The 21,589-nt window shown below is 41.1% G+C and overlaps 1 protein-coding gene across 1 annotated transcript; it reads left to right on the top strand.

Annotated features, from left to right (window-relative positions):
* The first annotated feature begins 5,700 nt into the window (after window positions 1–5,700).
* LOC141017668 (protein NLRC3-like) lies at window positions 5,701–19,112 on the top strand. The gene is made up of 8 exons (XM_073492394.1): window positions 5,701–5,855; window positions 6,206–6,465; window positions 9,529–11,314; window positions 14,039–14,212; window positions 14,669–14,842; window positions 16,169–16,342; window positions 16,799–16,972; window positions 18,140–19,112. The coding sequence occupies exons 1-8, from the start codon at window positions 5,728–5,730 to the stop codon at window positions 18,162–18,164; spliced, it is 2,895 nt and encodes a 964-aa protein (XP_073348495.1). The 5' UTR covers window positions 5,701–5,727; the 3' UTR covers window positions 18,165–19,112.
* Window positions 19,113–21,589: the final 2,477 nt, after the last annotated feature.

The raw sequence follows: 21,589 nt of genomic DNA on the forward strand, positions 1-21,589 counted from the left end.
GAGTCTCCGTCTGAAGCAATAGATGACCAGCTGAGAGAGTCCAAAAAAACACAGCAACAGAGGAGACCATGTTCTTCCTCCGCTCTCCTTCCTTGGATTAACCCATTCATTCATCGCAGAATGGACTTCAGGAGATTCACAGTTGGATCCGAGGACAACAGAGCACAAGGAGGACTGACCATTTTCCAACCAACTGTGGATTATAATTTTGATTTTGGAGTCTCTTTCGCTCACTCTGCTGGCATGAAGTTTGGACTTCGGACGGGTTCTTGATTCACCATGAAGATTTGTACTTTCAGCAGGAAGGGAAAGACTTACTGGAAGGCCTGACCCTCTCAATCTCTACTACATCTAAGTATTTCAACCAGCCTCAGCTCTTTTAGATTAATCTTTATTATATACAGAATTGTGATCTTTTTCAACAGGTATTCTTGATAATGATTGATAGTAATTGAGATAAGATTGAGCTGTATGCTTTGCTTTTGATAAACTTTGTAATAAACCTTCAGCTGTAGTTAAATGAGAAGTTGTGGACGCTGATTTTATGTCTCTTTGATGGAAGTAAGAAGTTAGGTGATAAGTGTGCAACATATCTTAAAGGTTCTTAAACGTTACTCTCGTCAGCTAAATTTAACTGACCCTTGTTTACAAAAAGCCCCAAAAACTCATCCTAGCACCAGACCAAGTGCTCAGGTCATTGAGAGGAGAGCTGCTGTTAATGTGCGTGCTGGTGACTGTATCTGACTCGAGGGCTGTTCATGTCAGGTGCTACACCAGAGGACGCAGGGTAGATGTTCAGACATAGGCAGTGAGAAGCTGGGAGAGTCTCCTCGCTACCAGCGTAAGCAGTCCCTATTTAAATCCATATTGAAGCAACACCTTGTAGGTTAGGGACCTGACCCTTTAGATGGAGGGCTGGTCCAGTACCTCCTGAACAGGGGTAAACTCGGGATCTAACAGCAGGTTTGTTCTGTTTATGACAACATTACTGTGACAATAACACCGGCATGTCATTGCTGTGAACCGACAAAGGCTTTAAAGTTCAACATCACTCCAAAATGAACATTCCTGCTAATATGACAGGCTGATGAGATGACGCTTTAATTTTTACACACCCGACCCGCTGACTAAAGGCTCATTTATGCTCTACGTTAGATATGCGCACAGACGGAGTCTTCTGACGAACGGCGCAGTACCTCCCGTAGTCGGAAAAAAAAAAAAATACACCTGAAATGGATCTTGAAAGAAGTCCAGCTAAAATATATTATAGACCTGTGAAAAACAAGAGCCGACTGATAAACGCATGGAAGTTTTTCTAAATCCTGCTGAGACACAAGTCCTTTAATTCTTCATGTATTCTGACATACGACTGTCACAGGTTGCACACACTGATCTGATCTATTATCCCGGTAGTGTCAATATTTTTCTTTCTTATTCATATTGTTTATATTGTTTCTGCTGCTTGTTTTACTCATATTTATACGTATAATCTTTCTCATAGTTATTTATTACCACTGTTTTTAATTGATGCTCTCTATCTTTGCAATCCTTTCTGCTGCTGTAATATTGCTGATTTCACACTATTTAGTGAAAAGAGTCAAGTTTTTGTTTTTTTCTATTTTATTTGAAATCTGATGATTGATTGATTGATTGATAAGCGTTTGTTGTAATCAGGTACAATCAGAGCATCTACAGTGTCTTCTTGATGCTAAACACTTATTTAATCCTCCCTCTTCTCCACAACTCACTAATTAATCACAATCAATTTACTTCCTTTCCTGAACCTGTGAACTTTCGTACGCTCCCATCTAACTATATACAATTCAATATACTACATGTACAATTAATCATCACATATTATATACAAATATATTACATACACACCCATAAATGCATATATACATATGTACTGAACACATGTACATATACACACCTACATGCTCACACATCTATGTACACGCACTCACACACACATACAAATATACATAGCTTATAATATAATATACACAATATATATACATTGACCAAGTTTCTGTATCTTATTATAAAAGTTATGACCACAAATGTATATTTCATAACATATTAATATTTCCTGCACACAAACACATGCATACATCACATGCATGAAGACACCTGGTGAATTTTAAAGCCCTCCCTCGTCCCTGGACCTTTTGAAAATCATCTCCTTGTACCTTGTTTTGAACTGGATCATTGTTGGACGTTGCTTTAGCTCCGAGCTCGAACCGTTCCACAGTTTCACACCGCAGATTGAAACGCACTTACTTTTTATAGTCGTCTGAACAGCTCGCATCTTGAAATTCAACATCTCCCTAGAAATATAACCCCCCTCTCCATCAAAGAAACAGTGTCTGAATATTACCTGCTAGTAGTTTGTTTCTTGCTTCATACATTATTTGTGCAGTTTGATATTCAACCAGATGGATGAACTTTATCACACGTGAATTTAAAAACAATCAGTCAGTGTGATGATAATATCTGACGTCATGAACTGTTCTTACGGCTCTTTGTTGAAGTGTGAACAGTGGTTGCAGTGATCTTCTGTAGGTGTTTCCCCTCAGACCTCCACACAGTCATTTAAACATGGTCAGACCAGTGAACAGTAGAGAATGTGCAGTGGTTTGTGATCCAGTACGAGCTTTGTCTCACACAGGACTGAGACGCTTCCTGACACTTTAGATTGAACATGTTTTATGTGAGGTTTCCAGCAGATGTTGTGCTCTATTATCACACCCAGAAATGTATTTACATGCACTCTTTCAATGTTCACACCATCTATCTTCACCTGTACTTGATTATTTCATTCAGTTTTCAAACAACATGATAATACAACATAATTGATTTCTGTCAAAGCAGCTTTTTAATTTGCTCATTTCAGATGTGATCAACTTCAGAACCTGCTGCAAATCCTCTCCAGGACAAAACATATTTGTGTCGTCTGCAAATAACACAAACTTTACTAATGTTGATGTTTGACATGTGTCATTAATGTAGAGTATGAAGAGAAGTGGCCCCAACACTGACCCCTGGTGGACTCCACAAGCAATGTCCCAACATGACCACACGTCCTCACCATCTTCACAAACTGTTGCTGTTGTCTAGAGAGCTTCTCAGCCAGTTCAGAACAACCCCTCTGATACCACACCGCTCCACTTTATTAATCCATCTGTCAGGATTGATTGTATCCGATGCTTTCTTCAGATCAATAAATATTTCTTTTGGTCTAAGCAGCTTGTGATTTCTTCAATAAATTCAGTGGCTGCTGAAGATGTTGATCTGTTGGATCTGAATCCGTATCGACTGTCAGTTAGTAAATCATTGATGAAGTTGTTCCGTCCGTCAACAAAGAGTTTTTATCAGATTGAGTCAAACTGAGGCAGCAGAGAAACAGGCCTGTAATCTGTGAAGTGGTGTTTGTCTCCAGTTCTGTACAGCTGTGACTTCTGTTATCTTCAATTTACTGGGAATTTACCAGTTTGGAGTGAGAAGTTACAGATGTGTGTTAGTGGTTTAGCAATTCCCTCAATGATGTTTTAAAACTCTTCTCATGTCAGTGTCATTTCAGTCAGTGGAAGTTTAGTTTTTACATTTGTGAACAATCTGTACAGTTTGGCTCTCTTCCACTGCTGTCAGAAACACTGAGTCAGGATTATTTTACATCAAATCAACATTTTTCTCTTCAGATGTCACAGAATCAGGGATTTTTCCTGCCAGTTTTAATTATTGAAACCATTAACTACATCATCCATATCGTTAATAATCATTATCAACAAAGTCCTGATGGTCATTAACTTGTCTAGAACCATTTCCAACAACACTGTTTAATATATTCCATATACCTTTAATATTGTTTTTATTATTATCTCATAGACTGCTATAATATTCCTTCCTACTAATTCTCACAATATTAGTGAACTTTATATTGTTTATATTTATTTTCTGCCTCTTTGGTTCTGTTTTATGAATTCTCTATATAGTGTATTTTTCTTTCTGCAGACATTTTGTAATCCCTTAGTGATCCATGGCTGTCTGAATATTTCTGTTTTTTATTGATTTGTTTTATTGGACAGTTTTTTATCAGATAACAATTTGAATACTCTTAAGAATATTTCATATGCTTTGTCAAGGTTTTCTTCTTTATATAATATTTCCCAGTTTTGGTTTAGTAATTCATGTTTTAAAGCGTTCGTTGACTCCTCTGTCCTGACTCGTCTGTGCTCCAGTTTAATGTCCTGCTTTTCCTTCTTGTCGTCACTGTCACACACTGTAAACACTGGTAGCTGCTCACTGACATCACTGATCAGTAATCCACTTATTGCATTGTTGTCTGTGACATCAGTAAATCTGTTGTCTATCAGTGTGGCTGAAGGGTAGAGTCACAAAGTGGCCTGGACTACAATAGCTAGAGAAGTCACTTTATGGGCTGAAACAGTCCGGCAGAGACTGGAACAAGACGCTACATGATTATCTAAGTGAGAAGCATTTAGTACAAAACCCTGCTGATCATTGTGTTTACACAAGGGAAACAGGGAATGAGAAGGTGATCATAATAATATGGGTTGATGATGTAATCATTGCTGCCAGTGATGGAGATGCACTAAAAGTTGTGAAGGAGACGCTCACAGCAAGATTCAAAATGAAAGACTGAGGAGAACTGAGACGTTTTCTTGGCATCGACTTTGAGCTGAGTGATGGATGTGTAACAATGTCACAAAAGAAATGTGTTGAAAAAGCACTTGAAAGGTTTAACGTGCAAAACTGTGAACCTAGAGCGACACCTTGTGAACAGAAACTGAACTACACTGATGATGCAGAAAAGATGAGTGACGTCAGAAAATCCAGAGGCAGCCGGCAGCCTGATCTGTCCAACTACATGTACAAGACCCCAGCTGAGCTTTGTTGTCAGCAAACTGTCGCAGTATTTTACTGAGGCAACAGAAGAGCAGTGGACTTCTGTAAAACATCTGCTAAGAAACCTGAAAGGCTCAGTTTTCATCATCTCCAGGCTACATACTCCGGGACAATAGGTGGCGGTATGCAGCTTTAAAGTCATAAAATCAGAAGAAGAACATGAGAACAGGGAGGAGCCAAGGACGTCATCACACACACACACACACACACACACACACACACACACACACACACACACACACACACACACACACACACACACACACACACACACACACACACACACACACACACACACACACACACACACACACACACACACACACACACACACACACAGGGAGGAACCCTGAAAGTGAAAGTATTCAGTCAGACTCCATTTTAAGATGCAGAGCAGAAGGAGAGCAGCTGGAGTCTGAGGCAGGGTGAGTGTTAACAACACACTGTGATTATTTCCTGTGACTTTACTTACTGTGAGTCAGTTTTCTCCCTGTGGACTGTGGAGGAAAGAAATGTTGGAGTCAACTCAACACTTTGATTCATCTGTGGACACAAAGTCCTGATTGGCTGAATAATCCTCTTTAAACCTACAGTAACCCAAGAAAACAAGCACAGGTGTGAAGAAAAGTGACCAGGTGGACTTCTGGCTGCTTTTATTATACTGTATAATGTGTGTGTGAAGGGGAGAGAGAGTGTGTGTTACTTCCTGCTCTCTCGGTCTTGTGCGACTCTTGAACAAACTTGTTTCCTGAGCTCACAGCTACTGTTTCACCTCTCAGACTGACTTCAGAGCAGAAGATGAGTGTTTGTGTGAAGGAGGAGGACAGAGCAGAGTCTCCAGTATCCAGCTGTCTGTCTATGAAGAGTGACCGGTCCAAAGATCGTCCTCCACACTTCAGTAATGAACCTGGACCATCAGACTCAGAGTAAGACACCTGATACTAACTCATTTATGTGACTTTGTTCTGTTCCCTCTCTCACTAACGTGCTTTGTTTTGTTGATTTTGTATTTTTATATTCAAAATTCATCTAAAATGTATTTTCTACCTAAATCTAACAGACTTTTCACGGCTCATGTTCCTCTTACTATCTGTGGCAGCTGTCAGTCTCCTAAAAAGCTGTAATCTGATCTAAGAGGACAAATAGAGACTTTGAAAGCTCCTTTTCATCAACAGTAGCAGTAGTTTGTGTGTTTAGAGCTTCTTAAATGACTTTGTCATCAGAGAATTTCTCAAAGATTCATGTGATATCAATACAAACATGTTGGTGTTTGCAGAGTTCAGTCCAACAGACAGAGAGCAGAGTCTCCAGGATCCAGCTGTCTGTCTATGAAGAGTGACCGGTCCAAAAGTTATCCTCTAAACTTCAGTAATGAACCTGGACCATCAGACAGTGGACACTGGTTCTGCAGACAGTGCATCACATCATACTGGGACCAGTCTGCTTCACCAGGACTCTCCTCCTGTCCCCAGTGTGGGAAAAGATCCAGAACAGGAGCTGGACTGCAGACAGCCAGTCTGACCAGCACTGTACAAAGTGAGACTATATATCTGTCTGCTGGTGTCTTCATGTCTGAACACACTACTTGTTGTTTTAATACGTTTGTTATGTCACACATTAACCAATCAGAGAGCTGCTTGTTCTCTGTATGCAGAGATGGAGATGGAGAAGTGTCAGACAGCAGCTTGAGACAAAACAGCACTTTAAACAACAGTCCACATTAGCTTTCCTGCTAACATCTCCTCCTCCTGTAACTTACAAACACACACCTCGTCCTGCAGATCCACTTGTTGAACAAGCCACCGAACAAACATCCAGTGAGGAAAAGTGCACTGCTAACATCTATTTTCAGGCTGCAGCAGATGCTAATTAGCTGCTCAGTGTCAGCACATTAAACAGCTTAAACTGTAACCTGCTTCAAATCAAATCAAATCAATCTTTATTTATATGTGGCCAGGTCAAGGAGGGAGGAGACCGGACACAAAAATACTTTTTAGTAGGATCTTTAATACCCCGACTGCCCTCAAACGAGCACAGCATTAATTCTCTAATTTTGAGAGAAATGTTTGTAACAGTCAAATAAAAATAAAACAAGTACTTTCTTCTCTCTTCTGAATATTTTCTGAGTGTCTCAGTCTCAAACAAGCAAAACCAAACACGCAAAACAAACAAAAACAAACCAAAACAAACCAAAACAAACAACAGTAGTGGCCTATTCCTATGTAAACAGGACATAAAATACATTAGTTAGCATGAATACATTTTTAAGCCACTCTCTTCATTTTATCAGACACATTTTACAGTACACGTGAGGTTTTAGCTTGGTAAACTCATGAATTAATTGAATAAACACCATGAATTACATGTACATTTTTATATATCTCTGTGCAAAATATGTTTTTAACATGACCTTACACGAACTTACAGTACATTCAGAAAGCAAAATCATGTGCTCACTTACTCTAGCTTGTAGCTTGAGAGCCTCACCCTGCACCTGGATGCAGCTCACACGCACACACGGCTCTCTGTCTCCCCTCTACATTGGTAACACAACATATAGCTTCGTAAACAACATTTAACACTGAAATTATAACAGTAACTAATATTTCAATACACTATAAGCCACTTACACTGACCCGTGGTCGTCTAGGGCGGCTCCCGACACACTGGAGACCACACACAAACCCTCGACCGACGAGAACTAAACACGAAGTCTTCAGTCACGCACGCTCGTCAGACGGCTCAGTTACCGGTCCGCTCTAACTCTTTCACTCGGTCCTCTGTGATACACTGTTTTCTCGGTTCACACTCTGCACACACTCTCACAGACAAGAAACGCACCTCTCCGCCATTGTTTGCGTTAGGAAGACGACGGTTCGCGCGAGTTATTGTGTCTCGTGTGACTTCCTGGTTCTCACGGGATTCTCAACCTGGCTGGCCTTAAAGTGACAGTACACATTCTATTAGGGCTCAGCTAACACAAAAAAACACAGTAACCCCTGTTCACTTGGCTACATATATGGCACTTTTCATGCAGTTTTGCAGCACAAAGTGCCTCACAGAGGATAAAAACAAACAAACAGAGCAAGACAACATCATAAAAACCCCAAGCCTCCCACACCCATAAACATACACACAGATACACAGTTACATACACACTCACGTACATACATAGACATACTGACATACATACACCCCCACACACACAAACATACACACACCCACAGACATACGCTAGTTATTGCTAAGGAGACATGGCTCGGCACAAAGATCAGAGGTGAGGAACAGCTACCTTTGGGGGCCGTGCACACCGAGAGGAATCAAGGTCCATGACTGCAGGGGCGCCACCAAAAGGACCCCCCCAGCCCAGGTAGACATGAGGCTCCACACCAAGGCGTAAAGCTCTCCCGCCACTCCGGCCAGGGCCGTCCTCGGGACAGCACCCCCAACGGTGGACCAGAAGCAACTCCCGGTGTGGTAGGCCCCCAGGAGGAAACACTGGAGAATCGAGGGGCTAAAACAGTAAAATAAGATAAAAGGTATAGAAGCTAAAACTGAGGGAAAAGAACAATATAATGTATAAAATAGACCATAAATAATGACTAAAACATTGAAATAAAACATTGAGATAAAACAAGTAAGTAATAAAACAGGATTGGCTTAACTAAGAATTAATATAAAATAGAATAATAATAATAAAAAATAAATAAATAAATAAATAAATAATAAAAAATGCCGGTAATTAGAAAGAGTTAAATGAGCTCAATTAAATGCCTGATTAAAAAGATGGGTCTTGAGCCTCTTTTTAAAAACATCAACATTCTCTGCTTCATTACAATACGTTCATTTAGCTGATGTTTTTATCCAAAGTGACTGAAAATAACTGACTGAACCATGTGGATACAACATGAGTAGATGACATTCATCAATTATGCTAAAATGGTTCAAGAGCTACAACTAGAAGCAATAAGAGATCAAGAGAGAGATTGTTTTTATGGACCAAGGTGCCGTCTGAACAGGAGAGTTTCAGTCTGAACAGGAGAGTTTCAGTCTGAACAGGAGAGTTTCAGTCTAACAGGAGAGTTTCAGTCTGAACAGGAGAGTTTTCAGTCTAACAGGAGAGTTTTCAGTCTGAAGTTGTGTCGAGTTTCTTCTGTTCTGATGTCACTGGAGAGTTTGTGTCACTATTGTGGATCCAGGACATCAGACAGTCTGGATCTAGTTGAGCAGTAGCTGGTCCTCCCTTGTAGTGAGGGAATAACAAGCAGTCAGCAGCAGCAGAGTGTAGTGGACGGGCTGAGGTGCAGGTGGTGGTCATTTACAGGGGCCAACCTGAGAGGAGGAGCCAACTCTCAGTCCGGCTCCTCCTCTGGGGCTGATTAGCTTTGCGAGACCCTGCCAGGGGCTAATGCCCCCGACAACAGAGCTCCGAGGATCACAGGGACACACAAACCTCTCCACGACGTTAAGGTGGAGAGAAAGACAAAGAAAACAACAAACATGTTCTTATACTGATGGTTTTAACTTGTAATGAAAAGACCATTGACTGCTGATTGTCACATTGTATTTTTTGTCTCCCACTTTTTTCTCTTTTTTCAGTGAATGTTGGTCTGCAGGAGGTTTTCCATGAACATAAGATCAGTCTGAGGAGGAGATGTGAACGTGTGACTGAAGGAAGTGATGAAACAGGAAGTGGAACCCTCCTTAACAAGATCTACACTGAGCTCTACATCACAGAGGGACAGAGTGAAGAGGTTAATACCCAACATGAGGTGAGGCAGCTGGAGACAGTTTCCAAGAAGAAGACCTTCAGTGAAACTCCAATCAGGTGCTGCGACATCTTTAAAGCCTCACCTGACCAACGGAGACACATCAGAGTCGTTCTGACCAACGGCGTCGCTGGCGTTGGAAAAACCTTCTCAGTGCTGAAGTTCACTCTGGACTGGGCAGAGGGCTCCGAAAACCAAGATGTCCGTCTGGTGGTTCTGCTGTCGTTCAGGGAGCTGAACCTGATCAGAGATGAGCAGTACAGTCTTCTCAGGCTGCTCCATGTTTTCCATCCAACATTACAGAAGGTGACAGCAGAGAAGCTCGCTGTCTGTAAACTTCTGTTCATCTTTGACGGCCTGGATGAAAGCAGACTTTCACTGGACTTCAAGAACCATGAGGTCGTGTCTGATGTCACACAGAAGTCATCAGTCAGCGTGCTGCTGACAAACCTCATCGAGGGGAAGCTGCTTCCCTCGGCTCTCGTCTGGATAACTTCCCGACCTGCAGCAGCCAATCAGATCCCTCCTTCATGTGTTGACAGGGTAACAGAAGTACGAGGCTTCACTGACGCCCAGAAGGAGGAGTACTTCAGGAGGAGGTTCAGTGATGAAGATCTGTCCAGCAGAGTCATCTCACACATCAAGACCTCCAGGAGCCTCCACATCATGTGTCTGATCCCAGTCTTCTGCTGGATCACTGCTACAGTTCTGGACCACATGTTGACTACAGACCAGAGAGGAGAGCTGCCCAAGACCCTGACTGACATGTACTCACACTTCCTGCTGGTTCAGACAAAGAGGAAGAAGCAGAAGTACGATGAGGGACATGAGAGTCCACAGGAGCTGACAGAGGCTGACAGGGAAGTTCTTCTGAAGCTGGGGAGGCTGGCGTTTGAACATCTGGAGACAGGAAACATCATGTTCTACCAAGAAGACCTGGAGCGGTGTGGTCTTAATGTCACAGAGGCCTCGGTGTACTCAGGAGTTTGTACAGAGATCTTCAGAAGAGAGAGTGTGATCTTCCAGAAAACAGTCTACTGCTTTGTTCATCTGAGCGTTCAGGAGTTTCTGGCTGCAGTCTACATGTTCCACTGTCACACCAACAGGAACACAGAGGTGCTGAAGGACTTCCTGGGAGGACAGAGTCCCTCAACCCTGGATGAGTTCCTGAAGAGAGCCATGGAGAAATCCCTCAAAAGTAAAAATGGTCACCTGGACCTGTTTGTTCGCTTCCTTCATGGCCTCTCTCTGACGTCCAACCAGAGACTCTTAGCAGGTCTACTGGGTCAGACAGACAACAGTCCAGAAATCATCCAGAGAGCCATCAACAACCTGAAGGAGATGAACAGTGATGAGATCTCTCCTGACAGAAGCATCAACATCTTCCACTGTCTGACGGAGATGAACGACCACTCAGTCCATCAGGAGATCCAAGAGTTCCTGAAGTCAGAGAACAGATCAGAGAAGAAACTCTCTGAGATCCAGTGCTCAGCTCTGGCCTACATGCTGCAGATGTCAGAGGAGGTTCTGGATGAGTTGGACACAGTGAACTACAACACATCACTCTGGGGAAAACATAGACTGATTCCAGCTGTGAGGAACTGCAGAAAGGCTCGGTAAGTCCAGATGTGATGAACATTAAAAATCCTGGTAAAGCTGAAGCCTTCAGTGTTAAAGACAAACACTTTACACACATGCATTATATAAAACCTCAACACGATACATGTTTTCCTCAACAAGTATGAAACCTGCTGATTGAATCAATGATCATCACCAAGCTCAGAGATGAAATGACATGTAGTCGTCTACTTTCCAAAACATTTCCTTCAGCCAGGTGAACTCCACCTGAGACAAATGATCACCCATCAAATGATAATAACTCAATCTTTAGCACTAATTATACTATTGATGCAGGAGAAGAGGCTGAATTAATTTAATGGGAGGTGAAAAGCAGACGGAGCGACAGAATAAAATGCATCAAAGAACAAAATCCACACAAACACATAACTGAGGTAAACACATACGAGTGCAGTTACAACCTACAGTGAATTTACATGAAGCTTCATGAATATAAATCAGCTCAAATCTGACACGTTTACATTACAGTCATTTGGACACTTTGTCCTGAACATCAGTTTGGTTCATGTTGCTCGAGGACACTCAGGAGGTTCATTTATTGATTTATTTTCTTGATATAAGACTTTTAAAAGCAGTTACAAAGTGCTGTACACACATTAAACAGCAAAACAATGAAAGAGTCACAAGAAAAAGCAAGTTTTACCTGACAATTACAAATATAAATATGAAAAACAACAGAATGAATCAAACAAACCAAAATCAAACATCAAGACAAAAACATCCACATCAGGGTTAAAAGCAGCTTTATTCAGGTGTGTTTTGGGGGCTGATATAAAATGGGGCAGCGATTCAGCCCCTCTGATCTCCTCAGGCAGGGAAAGTCTGGGGCCTCGTGGGCAGAAGGAGCTCAAGTTTCAAACTACAAACCTTGTGATCAATGACTGACCAGCTCAGGCCGACCAACTGACCCCCTGTGCTTTGTGATGCAACATGTATGAATCTGTTTTCACAATAAAGTCTCACATTTTATTGTTTTAATGTTCTTTTATCTGTAATCACAGATTTACTCACTGTGAACTCTCAGAGAGTCACTGTGAAGTCGTGGCCTCAGCCCTGAAGTCCAACCCCTCCCATCTGACAGAACTGGACCTGAGCAACAACTACCTGCAGGGTTCAGGAGTGAAGCTTCTCTGTGCTGGACTGGAGAGTCCAAACTGTCGACTGGAGGTTCTGAGGTCAGTTCATGTGTTTCTGTGTAGATCTATAACATTTAAATCAGAACAGAAGTTTTACATTTCCTTCAGTTCACTTGTTTTCTGGGTTTGTCTGAGCTCAAATCACAACAACTCAGTTTAAAGTTTGACACCAGATTATATATTTATATCACGCACGCACGCACGCACGCACACACGCACGCACACACACACACACACACAGTGACAGGTGACACTACATTATTGTATATTACTGCCTGACGTACAGCATACACAGATACACAGATACACAGATACACAGATACACAGAGATTTAAATCTCTGAAAAGAAAGTGTTGAATCTTTGAGAAAAGGAGGTTGGATGATGTTTAAGTCGCGTTGGACAGAAGACACCTCCTCTCATGTGTTTATGTGCTCTTCATTGGATAACAGTGTCTCTTTTTATTTCAATATTAAAGGATTATTACGTACCTTCTTAATGTGTTCTTACTGTAGTTAAGTGCACTTAAAATGAATCACATGAAAACTATGTCCCAATAAATTAACTTAAAATTATTAACAGAAAAATAAAAATTCTAATAGCCATAAAAAATAAATGTAACCATCCACAGTAAATCACAGTGAACCCAACATGTGGTTTTCTACTGAGCTTGTTCAGAATGAAATGTTAACAAGTCAAACCAATGAATTCAGTGCAATGTTCCTTTAACCTTGTTTTGTTACTATTCACTGTCAATTAACTTTTGTTCAAACACAGAAATGTTCTTTTAACTTTGCTCTGCTATTGATCACTGCTGATGAACTTCAGCACCAAAGACCTTCATTAGTATTAAACACACCTGAAGAACTCTTATAGAACCTTTCAGTGGTACTTCATTATGTTGTGGGCCCACACACACACACACACACACACACACACACACACACACACACACACACACACACACACACACACACACACACACACACACACAAGCTGTCAACCAGAACACAAAGAAGTCTCTCTGTTCTGCTTCTCTTCACTGCTGCTGCCGCCGACTTCTCTCCGTTTCTTTTTTCACACAGTTCACTGCTCTGTTAGCTTCCGCCCCACAGCCAATCACCAGACAGGAAAAGTGTCATGACTCATACACGACCAATCACATACAATAAAGTTAAACAACATAGGTTGTACTGTGTTTATGCCACACGTTAGCCAGGTACACTGCAAACAACCTGCTTAAAGTGGCAGGATAAAGTTCATATTAAATGAACCATGTTAATAACATCAAAACACATTTATTCAGAACAAAACTTACCTGAACCTCTTAATATCCAAGAAAACTTGGGATTTAAATATTTGAGAGAGAGATAATGAGAGCTCTGTTTCACTTTGTGTGTTTGACAGTGTTGAACCTGCATCCTGTTGGGTTCAGGTGTTTGGAGCTTCATTTTCTAAACATCTACATTCTGAACCTTCTTCAGCTCTGAACAGATTATTAAACACTGAATGATTTCAAGCAGGAACATTAAAGTCTTTTAAACTGACATCATTTATTCTTTATTCAGATTGTGGAGCTGCAGTTTGTCAGAGATCAGCTGTGCTTCTCTGGCCTCAGCTCTGAAGTCCAACCCCTCCCATCTGAGACAGCTGGAGCTGAGTCACAACAAGCTGCAGGATTCAGGAGTGAAGCTTCTCTCTGCTGGACTGGAGAGTCCAAACTGTCGACTGGAGACTCTGAGGTCAGACACCATTTTTTACTTCTGTGCTCAGATTAATATGATGTGAAAGTTGTGTTGACACTAAACTGCAGACATCAGCTGATATTATACTGATCCACACTGAGTATCTTAATGCTGAAGTCTGTTTTCTTCTTCTGTGGTTTAGTCCATTGACTGTGGCAGAGCAATGTTGAGCTGCACATTTAAAACCTTCATATAACAACATGAATAATTCACTCTGAACATCCTCAACTATTGATTTTCATCTTAGATTACAAATCATGTTTTTTAAATGTATTTTAAAGTGATGAGAAAAATACATACTACAATGAAAAGTTCAATAATCTCTATTTTAACTATCAGACAATAACAAATATATTCAGAATCGTCTTTTTACAACATTTTAATGAAGCTTTGTGACGTTTATACTGACTGAATATTTAAATTGTGAAATTTCATAATTTATTCTTTATTCAGATTGGAGAGATGCAGTTTGTCAGAGATCAGCTGTGCTTCTCTGGCCTCAGCTCTGAAGTCCAACCCCTCCCATCTGAGAGAGCTGGAGCTGAGTAGGAACGAGCTGCAGGATTCAGGAGTGAAGCTTCTCTCTGCTGGACTGGAGAGTCCAAACTGTCGACTGGAGACTCTGAGGTCAGTTCATGTGTTTCTGTGTTTCTGTAAAATGTTATTAATTTACATGTTTTGCTCTCTCTCTCTTGCTCGACCACACACTCTCCACACACAGCACACGTGTGGTTGTTTATCACAACATGAAACTAGCTTTACTTGAGAAAGGCTGCAGGCAGCGAGACAGAAGACTGCTGAAAGGTAGAAAGTGAAATGTTACTTCAGAGCGTGGAGGACGAGACGACTCTGGCTGTTCCCACTGACCAATCAGTGGTCTGCAGTGTGTTAGCTCCACCTTTTAGCATGGGATCAGTGCATCAGTGAAGCTAAACGTGTTCATAGCTGTTTCAGACAGCCAAAGGTGGAGCCAAGAGCTGCTGGAGGCTCAACAATGGGTTAAATATGGAGGTAACTTCTCACATGCTCTCTCCTGGAAGACACTGGTAGTGTTTCACTCAGTTCATATTTCAAAGTGACAGAAATAGTTGTGTAACAAATGAAAAAGAGCTGAGAGAGAAGTTGAAACCTGGGCTCTATCTCACCTGCACTCAGCTCACCAATCACAGAGTGAGGAAGGTGTTAATGTTTGTTTGTCACTTTTGTAAAGTGACAGAAATTGTTGGACACAGACCCCCTAATCTGACATCAGAAAGGTGTGGCCCCCCGCAGAGATTTAAACCTCTGAAAAGAAAGTGTTGAATCTTTGAAAAAAGGAGGTTGGATGATGTTGAAGTCACGTTGGACAAAAGACACATGAGTGTGATGTAATCTCTGATTCAACACACTGCACGTGTTGAATGTGTGAAACTCTGAAGACAAACTTTAATAACAATGAAAATATTACACTGCTGATGAATTATAAGTGTGACACAATTATCTCACACATACTGTTGACGCTTTGGGAGGCGGCCGGCCGACCCGACCTACAATCCCAAAGCGTCAGTATTTGACGAGTTGGGAACGAGACTCAGAATTCAACTATCTTAATAACAGGAGCTTTAAATAGCAGAATCAAATGTTCCATCAGTTTCTGTGGGTTTTTATTTGGCTGCACAACATGAGTTTGTACAGATGGAGCCTCTGGTGGAGATGCAGAGTTTAAGAGGTGACATCACTACGTCTTTATTGAAGCAGCAGCACGTTGTCATTAATATTAATGAGAGCTCTGTTTCACTTGTGTGTTTGACAGTGTTGAACCTGCATCCTGTTGGGTTCAGGTGTTTGGAGCTTCATTTTCTAAACGTCTACATTCTGAACCTTCTTCAGCTCTGAACAGATTATTAAACACTGAATGATTTCAAGCAGGAACATTAAAGTCTTTTAAACTGACATCATTTATTCTTTATTCAGATTGTGGGGCTGCTGGTTGTCAGAGATCAGCTGTGCTTCTCTGGCCTCAGCTCTGAAGTCCAACCCCTCCCATCTGAGACAGCTGGACCTGAGTGACAACAAGCTGCAGGATTCAGGAGTGAAGCTTCTCTCTGCTGGACTGGAGAGTCCAAACTGTCGACTGGAGACTCTGAGGTCAGACACCATCTTTTACTTCCGTGCTCAGATTAATATGATGTGAAAGTTGTGTTGACACTAAACTGCAGACATCAGCTGATATTATACTGATCCACACTGAGTATCTTAATGCTAAAGTCTGTTTTCTTCTTCTGTGGTTTAGTCCATTGACTGTGGCAGAGCAGTGTTGAGCTGCACATTTAAAACCTTCATATAACAACATGAATAATTCACTCTGAACATCCTCAACTATTGATTTTCATCTTCGATTACAAATCATGTTTTTTAAAATGTATTTTAAAGTGATGAGAAAAATACATACTACAATGAAAAGTTCAATAATCTCTATTTTAACTATCGGACAATAACAAATATATTCAGAATTGTCTTTTTACTACATTTTAATGAAGCTTTGTGACGTTTATACTGACTGAATATTTAAATTGTGAAGTTTCATCATTTATTTTTATTCAGATTACGTCTCTGCAGTTTGTCAGAGATCAGCTGTGCTTCTCTGGCCTCAGCTCTGAAGTCCAACCCCTCCCATCTGAGAGAACTGGAGCTGAGTGGAAACAAGCTGCAGGATTCAGGAGTGAAGCTGCTGTCTGAACTTGTGGAGAGTCCAAACTGTCGACTGGAGACTCTGAGGTCAGTAGAGAGTTGGAGTCAGTCCATGCTGGTTTCAGCAGTATTGTAATAAACACAGTCAGTATCAGAGTAAAGATCCAGTATTTCCTGCTTTCCTCAGTGAAGCTGTAAGAGGAGAACGGTGACAGGCTTCAGGATTGGACAGAAAGAGATAGAGGGGGAACAGTCAGCCAATCAGAGGAGCCAGAAGCTTGTTGTGATCGTGTGTTTGAGTTGAAGTGAAGACGACTGTTGTTGTTGTGTTCATGTGTACAGGAAGTAAAGCTGGATCACAGCTGACAGCATCACAGGATGTGTAGAGACAGCGTCCTCATCCATCAAACTGTTGTAGCATCAAATCTTTGTTCTCTCATTTCAACACTGAACAACTGATCAGTCCATCTTTGTCACAGCTCTCAGGTCTACGGTGGCCCTGAAGGTCAAAACACAACAACATCCCACAAAACATCAAACTGTCACCAGAGACTCTGGTTCTGTCCAATAACAAACAAGAACGCCGTCCCACCTTTTCCATAATCTGAAGTGTGGTTGTGTTTTGACCTTCAGGGCCACCGTACAGATCGCTCTGACTGAAGCCTGCACATCACTGACTCTTATTTCAGAGAACCGCGGTTACATTTAGTAACCATGTGGTCTCCTCACAGACCAGAACCTCTGCTGAAGTCCAGTAACCACAGCTGATGCTGACTGTTCAGTCTTTGTGTGAACATGTAGGAGCTTTAACATCAAATATTTATCTGTCCATCTGTCTTTAGTTTTATCCAGATATTTTTAGAACAGTCTCCATATTTACATGTTTGTAAAATTTAAAGTAGATGAAATATTCAGGTGTGACTGAGACTCTGGTTTTTAACAGCAGTGAATCATCATCAAAGTGTTTCTGCAGTGATGATGCGTTCAGGGACTCTGAGCAGTTTATTTCACTGTGTGCTTGAGTGAAACCTGCAGAGTAAACACACTTGATGTGTCTGCAGGTCTGTGAGCTTCACTCCAACACGTTAACATGAGAGCTGGAAGGAAGCTGGCTACGCTACACAGCCGCTCCACTTGTGGTCTGAACAGGACTGAAGTCCTGCTGGTCTTTATATCACTGACTGACAGCTGATGGAGGGAGTCTCTGTAGACACTCATGTATCACTTCTGCTGTCTCTCTGCTTCTCTCATCAGGTGGAGGTCGTCAGAGTGGGTGTGATGAGAAAGGTGGAGGTGTTGAGAGGATCAGCTGTGTCCTGATGATCCAGAGAGGTTGAAGCAGCACCATCAGCTGGTGGGTGGAGAGGCTCTGACTGGGCGGAGAGGAGAGCTTCATCCAGCAGTGACTGACAGACCAATCACAACACGTGGAGATGATGTCAGTGCTGCAGTGTCAACAGAGTTGAGATTCCCACACACCTGCCATACAGCATCGGCAAGTTGAAGGACATTATACCTAGTCCTGACAGTGATTAAGAATATAAGAGCTCTGCTATTAGTGTATTGTATATATAATCAGATGTGTTATGATTGTTGTCATGACATCAGACAAAAGTAATATACAAGCTGAAGTGTGATTAAAGTTCAGATCACAATGAGTTTGCAAAACACAGGAAGCGGCTGCACGACCTTATAGGGAAGTAATCAGAGTCTCCGTCTGAAGCAATAGATGACCAGCTGAGAGAGTCCAAAAAAACACAGCAACAGAGGAGACCATGTTCTTCCTCCGCTCTCCTTCCTTGGATTAACCCATTCATTCATCGCAGAATGGACTTCAGGAGATTCACAGTTGGATCCGAGGACAACAGTGTACAAGGAGGACTAACCATTTTCCAACCAACTGTGGATTATAATTTTGATTTTGGAGTCTCTTTCGCTCACTCTGCTGGCATGAAGTTTGGAATTCGGACGGGTTCTTGATTCACCAAGAAGATTTGTACTTTCAGCAGGAAGGGAAAGACTTACTGGAAGGCCTGACCCTCTCAATCTCTACTACATCTAAGTATTTCAACCAGCCTCAGCTCTTTTAGATTAATCTTTATAATATACAGAATTGTGATCTTTTTCAACAGGTATTCTTGATAATGATTGATAGTAATTGAGATAAGATTGAGCTGTATGCTTTGCTTTTGATAAACTTTGTAATAAACCTTCAGCTGTAGTTAAATAAGAAGTTGTGGACGCTGATTTTATGTCTCTTTGATGGAAGTAAGGAGTTAGGTGATAAGTGTGCAACATATCTTAAAGGTTCTTAAACGTTACTCTCGTCAGCTAAATTTAACTGACCCTTGTTTACAAAAAGCCCCAAAAACTCATCCTAGCACCAGACCAAGTGCTCAGGTCATTGAGAGGAGAGCTGCTGTTAATGTGCGTGCTGGTGACTGTATCTGACTCGAGGGCTGTTCATGTCAGGTGCTACACCAGAGGACGCAGGGTAGATGTTCAGACAGTGAGAAGCTGGGAGAGTCTCCTCGCTACCAGCTTAAGCAGTCCCTATTTAAATCCATATTGAAGCAACACCTTGTAGGTTTAGGGACCTGACCCTTTAGATGGAGAGCTGGTCCAGTACCTCCTGAACAGGGGTAAACTCGGGATCTAATAGCAGGTTTGTTCTGTTTATGACAACATAACTGTGACAATAACACCGGCATGTCATTGCTGTGGACCGACAAAGGCTTTAAAGTTCAACATCGCTCCAAAATGAACATTCCTGCTAATATGACAGGCTGATGAGATGACGCTTTAATTTTTACACACCCGACCCGCTGACTAAAGGCTCATTTATGCTCTACGTTAGATATGCACGCAGACGGAGTCTTCTGACGAACGGCGCAGTACCTCCCGTAGTCAGGGGGAAAAAAAATACACCTGAAATGGATCTTGAAAGAAGTCCAGCTAAAATATATTATAGACCTGTGAAAAACAAGAGCCGACTGATAAACGCATGGAAGTTTTTCTAAATCCTGCTGAGACACAAGTCCTTTAATTCTTCATGTATTCTGACATACGACTGTCACAGGTTGTACACACTGATCTGATCTATTATCCCAGTAGTGTCAATATTTTTCTTTCTTATTCATATTGTTTATATTGTTTCTGCTGCTTGTTTTACTCATATTTATACGTATAATCTTTCTCATAGTTATTTATTACCACTGTTTTTAATTGATGCTCTCTATCTTTGCAATCCTTTCTGCTGCTGTAATATTGCTGATTTCACACTATTTAGTGAAAAGAGTCAAGTTTTTGTTTTTTTCTATTTTATTTGAAATCTGATGATTGATTGATTGATAAGCGTTTGTTGTAATCAGGTACAATCAGAGCATCTACAGTGTCTTCTTGATGCTAAACACTTATTTAATCCTCCCTCTTCTCCACAACTCACTAATTAATCACAATCAATTTACTTCCATTCCTGAACCTGTGAACCTTCGTACGCTCCCATCTAACTATATACAATTCAATATACTACATGTACAATTAATCATCACATATTATATACAAATATATTACATACACACCCATAAATGCATATATACATATGTACTGAACACATGTACATATACACACCTACATGCTCACACATCTATGTACACTCACACACACATACACATATACATAGCTTATAATATAATATACACAATATATATACATTGACCAAGTTTCTGTATCTTATTATAAAAGTTATGACCACAAATGTATATTTCATAACATATTAATATTTCCTGCACACAAACACATGCATACATCACATGCATGAAGACACCTGGTGAATTTTAAAGCCCTCGTCCCTGGACCTTTTGAAAATCATCTCCTTGTACCTTGTTTTGAACTGGATCATTGTTGGACGTTGCTTTAGCTCCGAGCTCGAACCGTTCCACAGTTTCACACCGCAGATTGAAACGCACTTACTTTTTATAGTCGTCTGAACAGCTCGCATCTTGAAATTCAACTTCTCCCTCAAAATATAACCCCCCTCTCCATCAAGAAACAGTGTCTGAATATTACCTGGTAGTAGTTTGTTTCTTGCTTCATACATTATTTGTGCAGTTTGATATTCAACCAGATGGATGAACTTTATCACACGTGAATTTAAAAACAATCAGTCAGTGTGATCATAATATCTGACGTCATGAACTGTTCTTACGGCTCTTTGTTGAAGTGTGAACAGTGGTTGCAGTGATCTTCTGTAGGTGTTTCCCCTCAGACCTCCACACAGTCATTTAAACATGGTCAGACCAGTGAACAGTAGAGAATGTGCAGTGGTTTGTGATCCAGTACGAGCTTTGTCTCACACAGGACTGAGACGCTTCCTGACACTTTAGATTGAACATGTTTTATGTGAGGTTTCCAGCAGATGTTGTGCTCTATTATCACACCCAGAAATGTATTTACATGCACTCTTTCAATGTTCACACCATCTATCTCCACCTGTACTTGATTATTTCATTCACAGTTTTCAAACATGATAATACAACATAATTGATTTCTGTCAAAGCAGCTTTTTAATTTGCTCATTTCAGATGTGATCAACTTCAGAATCTGCTGCAAATCCTCTCCAGGACAAAACATGTTTGTGTCATCTGCAAATAACTAATGTTGATGTTTGACATGTGTCATTAATGTAGAGTATGAAGAGAAGTG

The sequence above is a fragment of the Pagrus major genome, chromosome 22 (assembly GCF_040436345.1).
Source record: "Pagrus major chromosome 22, Pma_NU_1.0".
Lineage (NCBI taxonomy): Eukaryota > Metazoa > Chordata > Actinopteri > Spariformes > Sparidae > Pagrus > Pagrus major.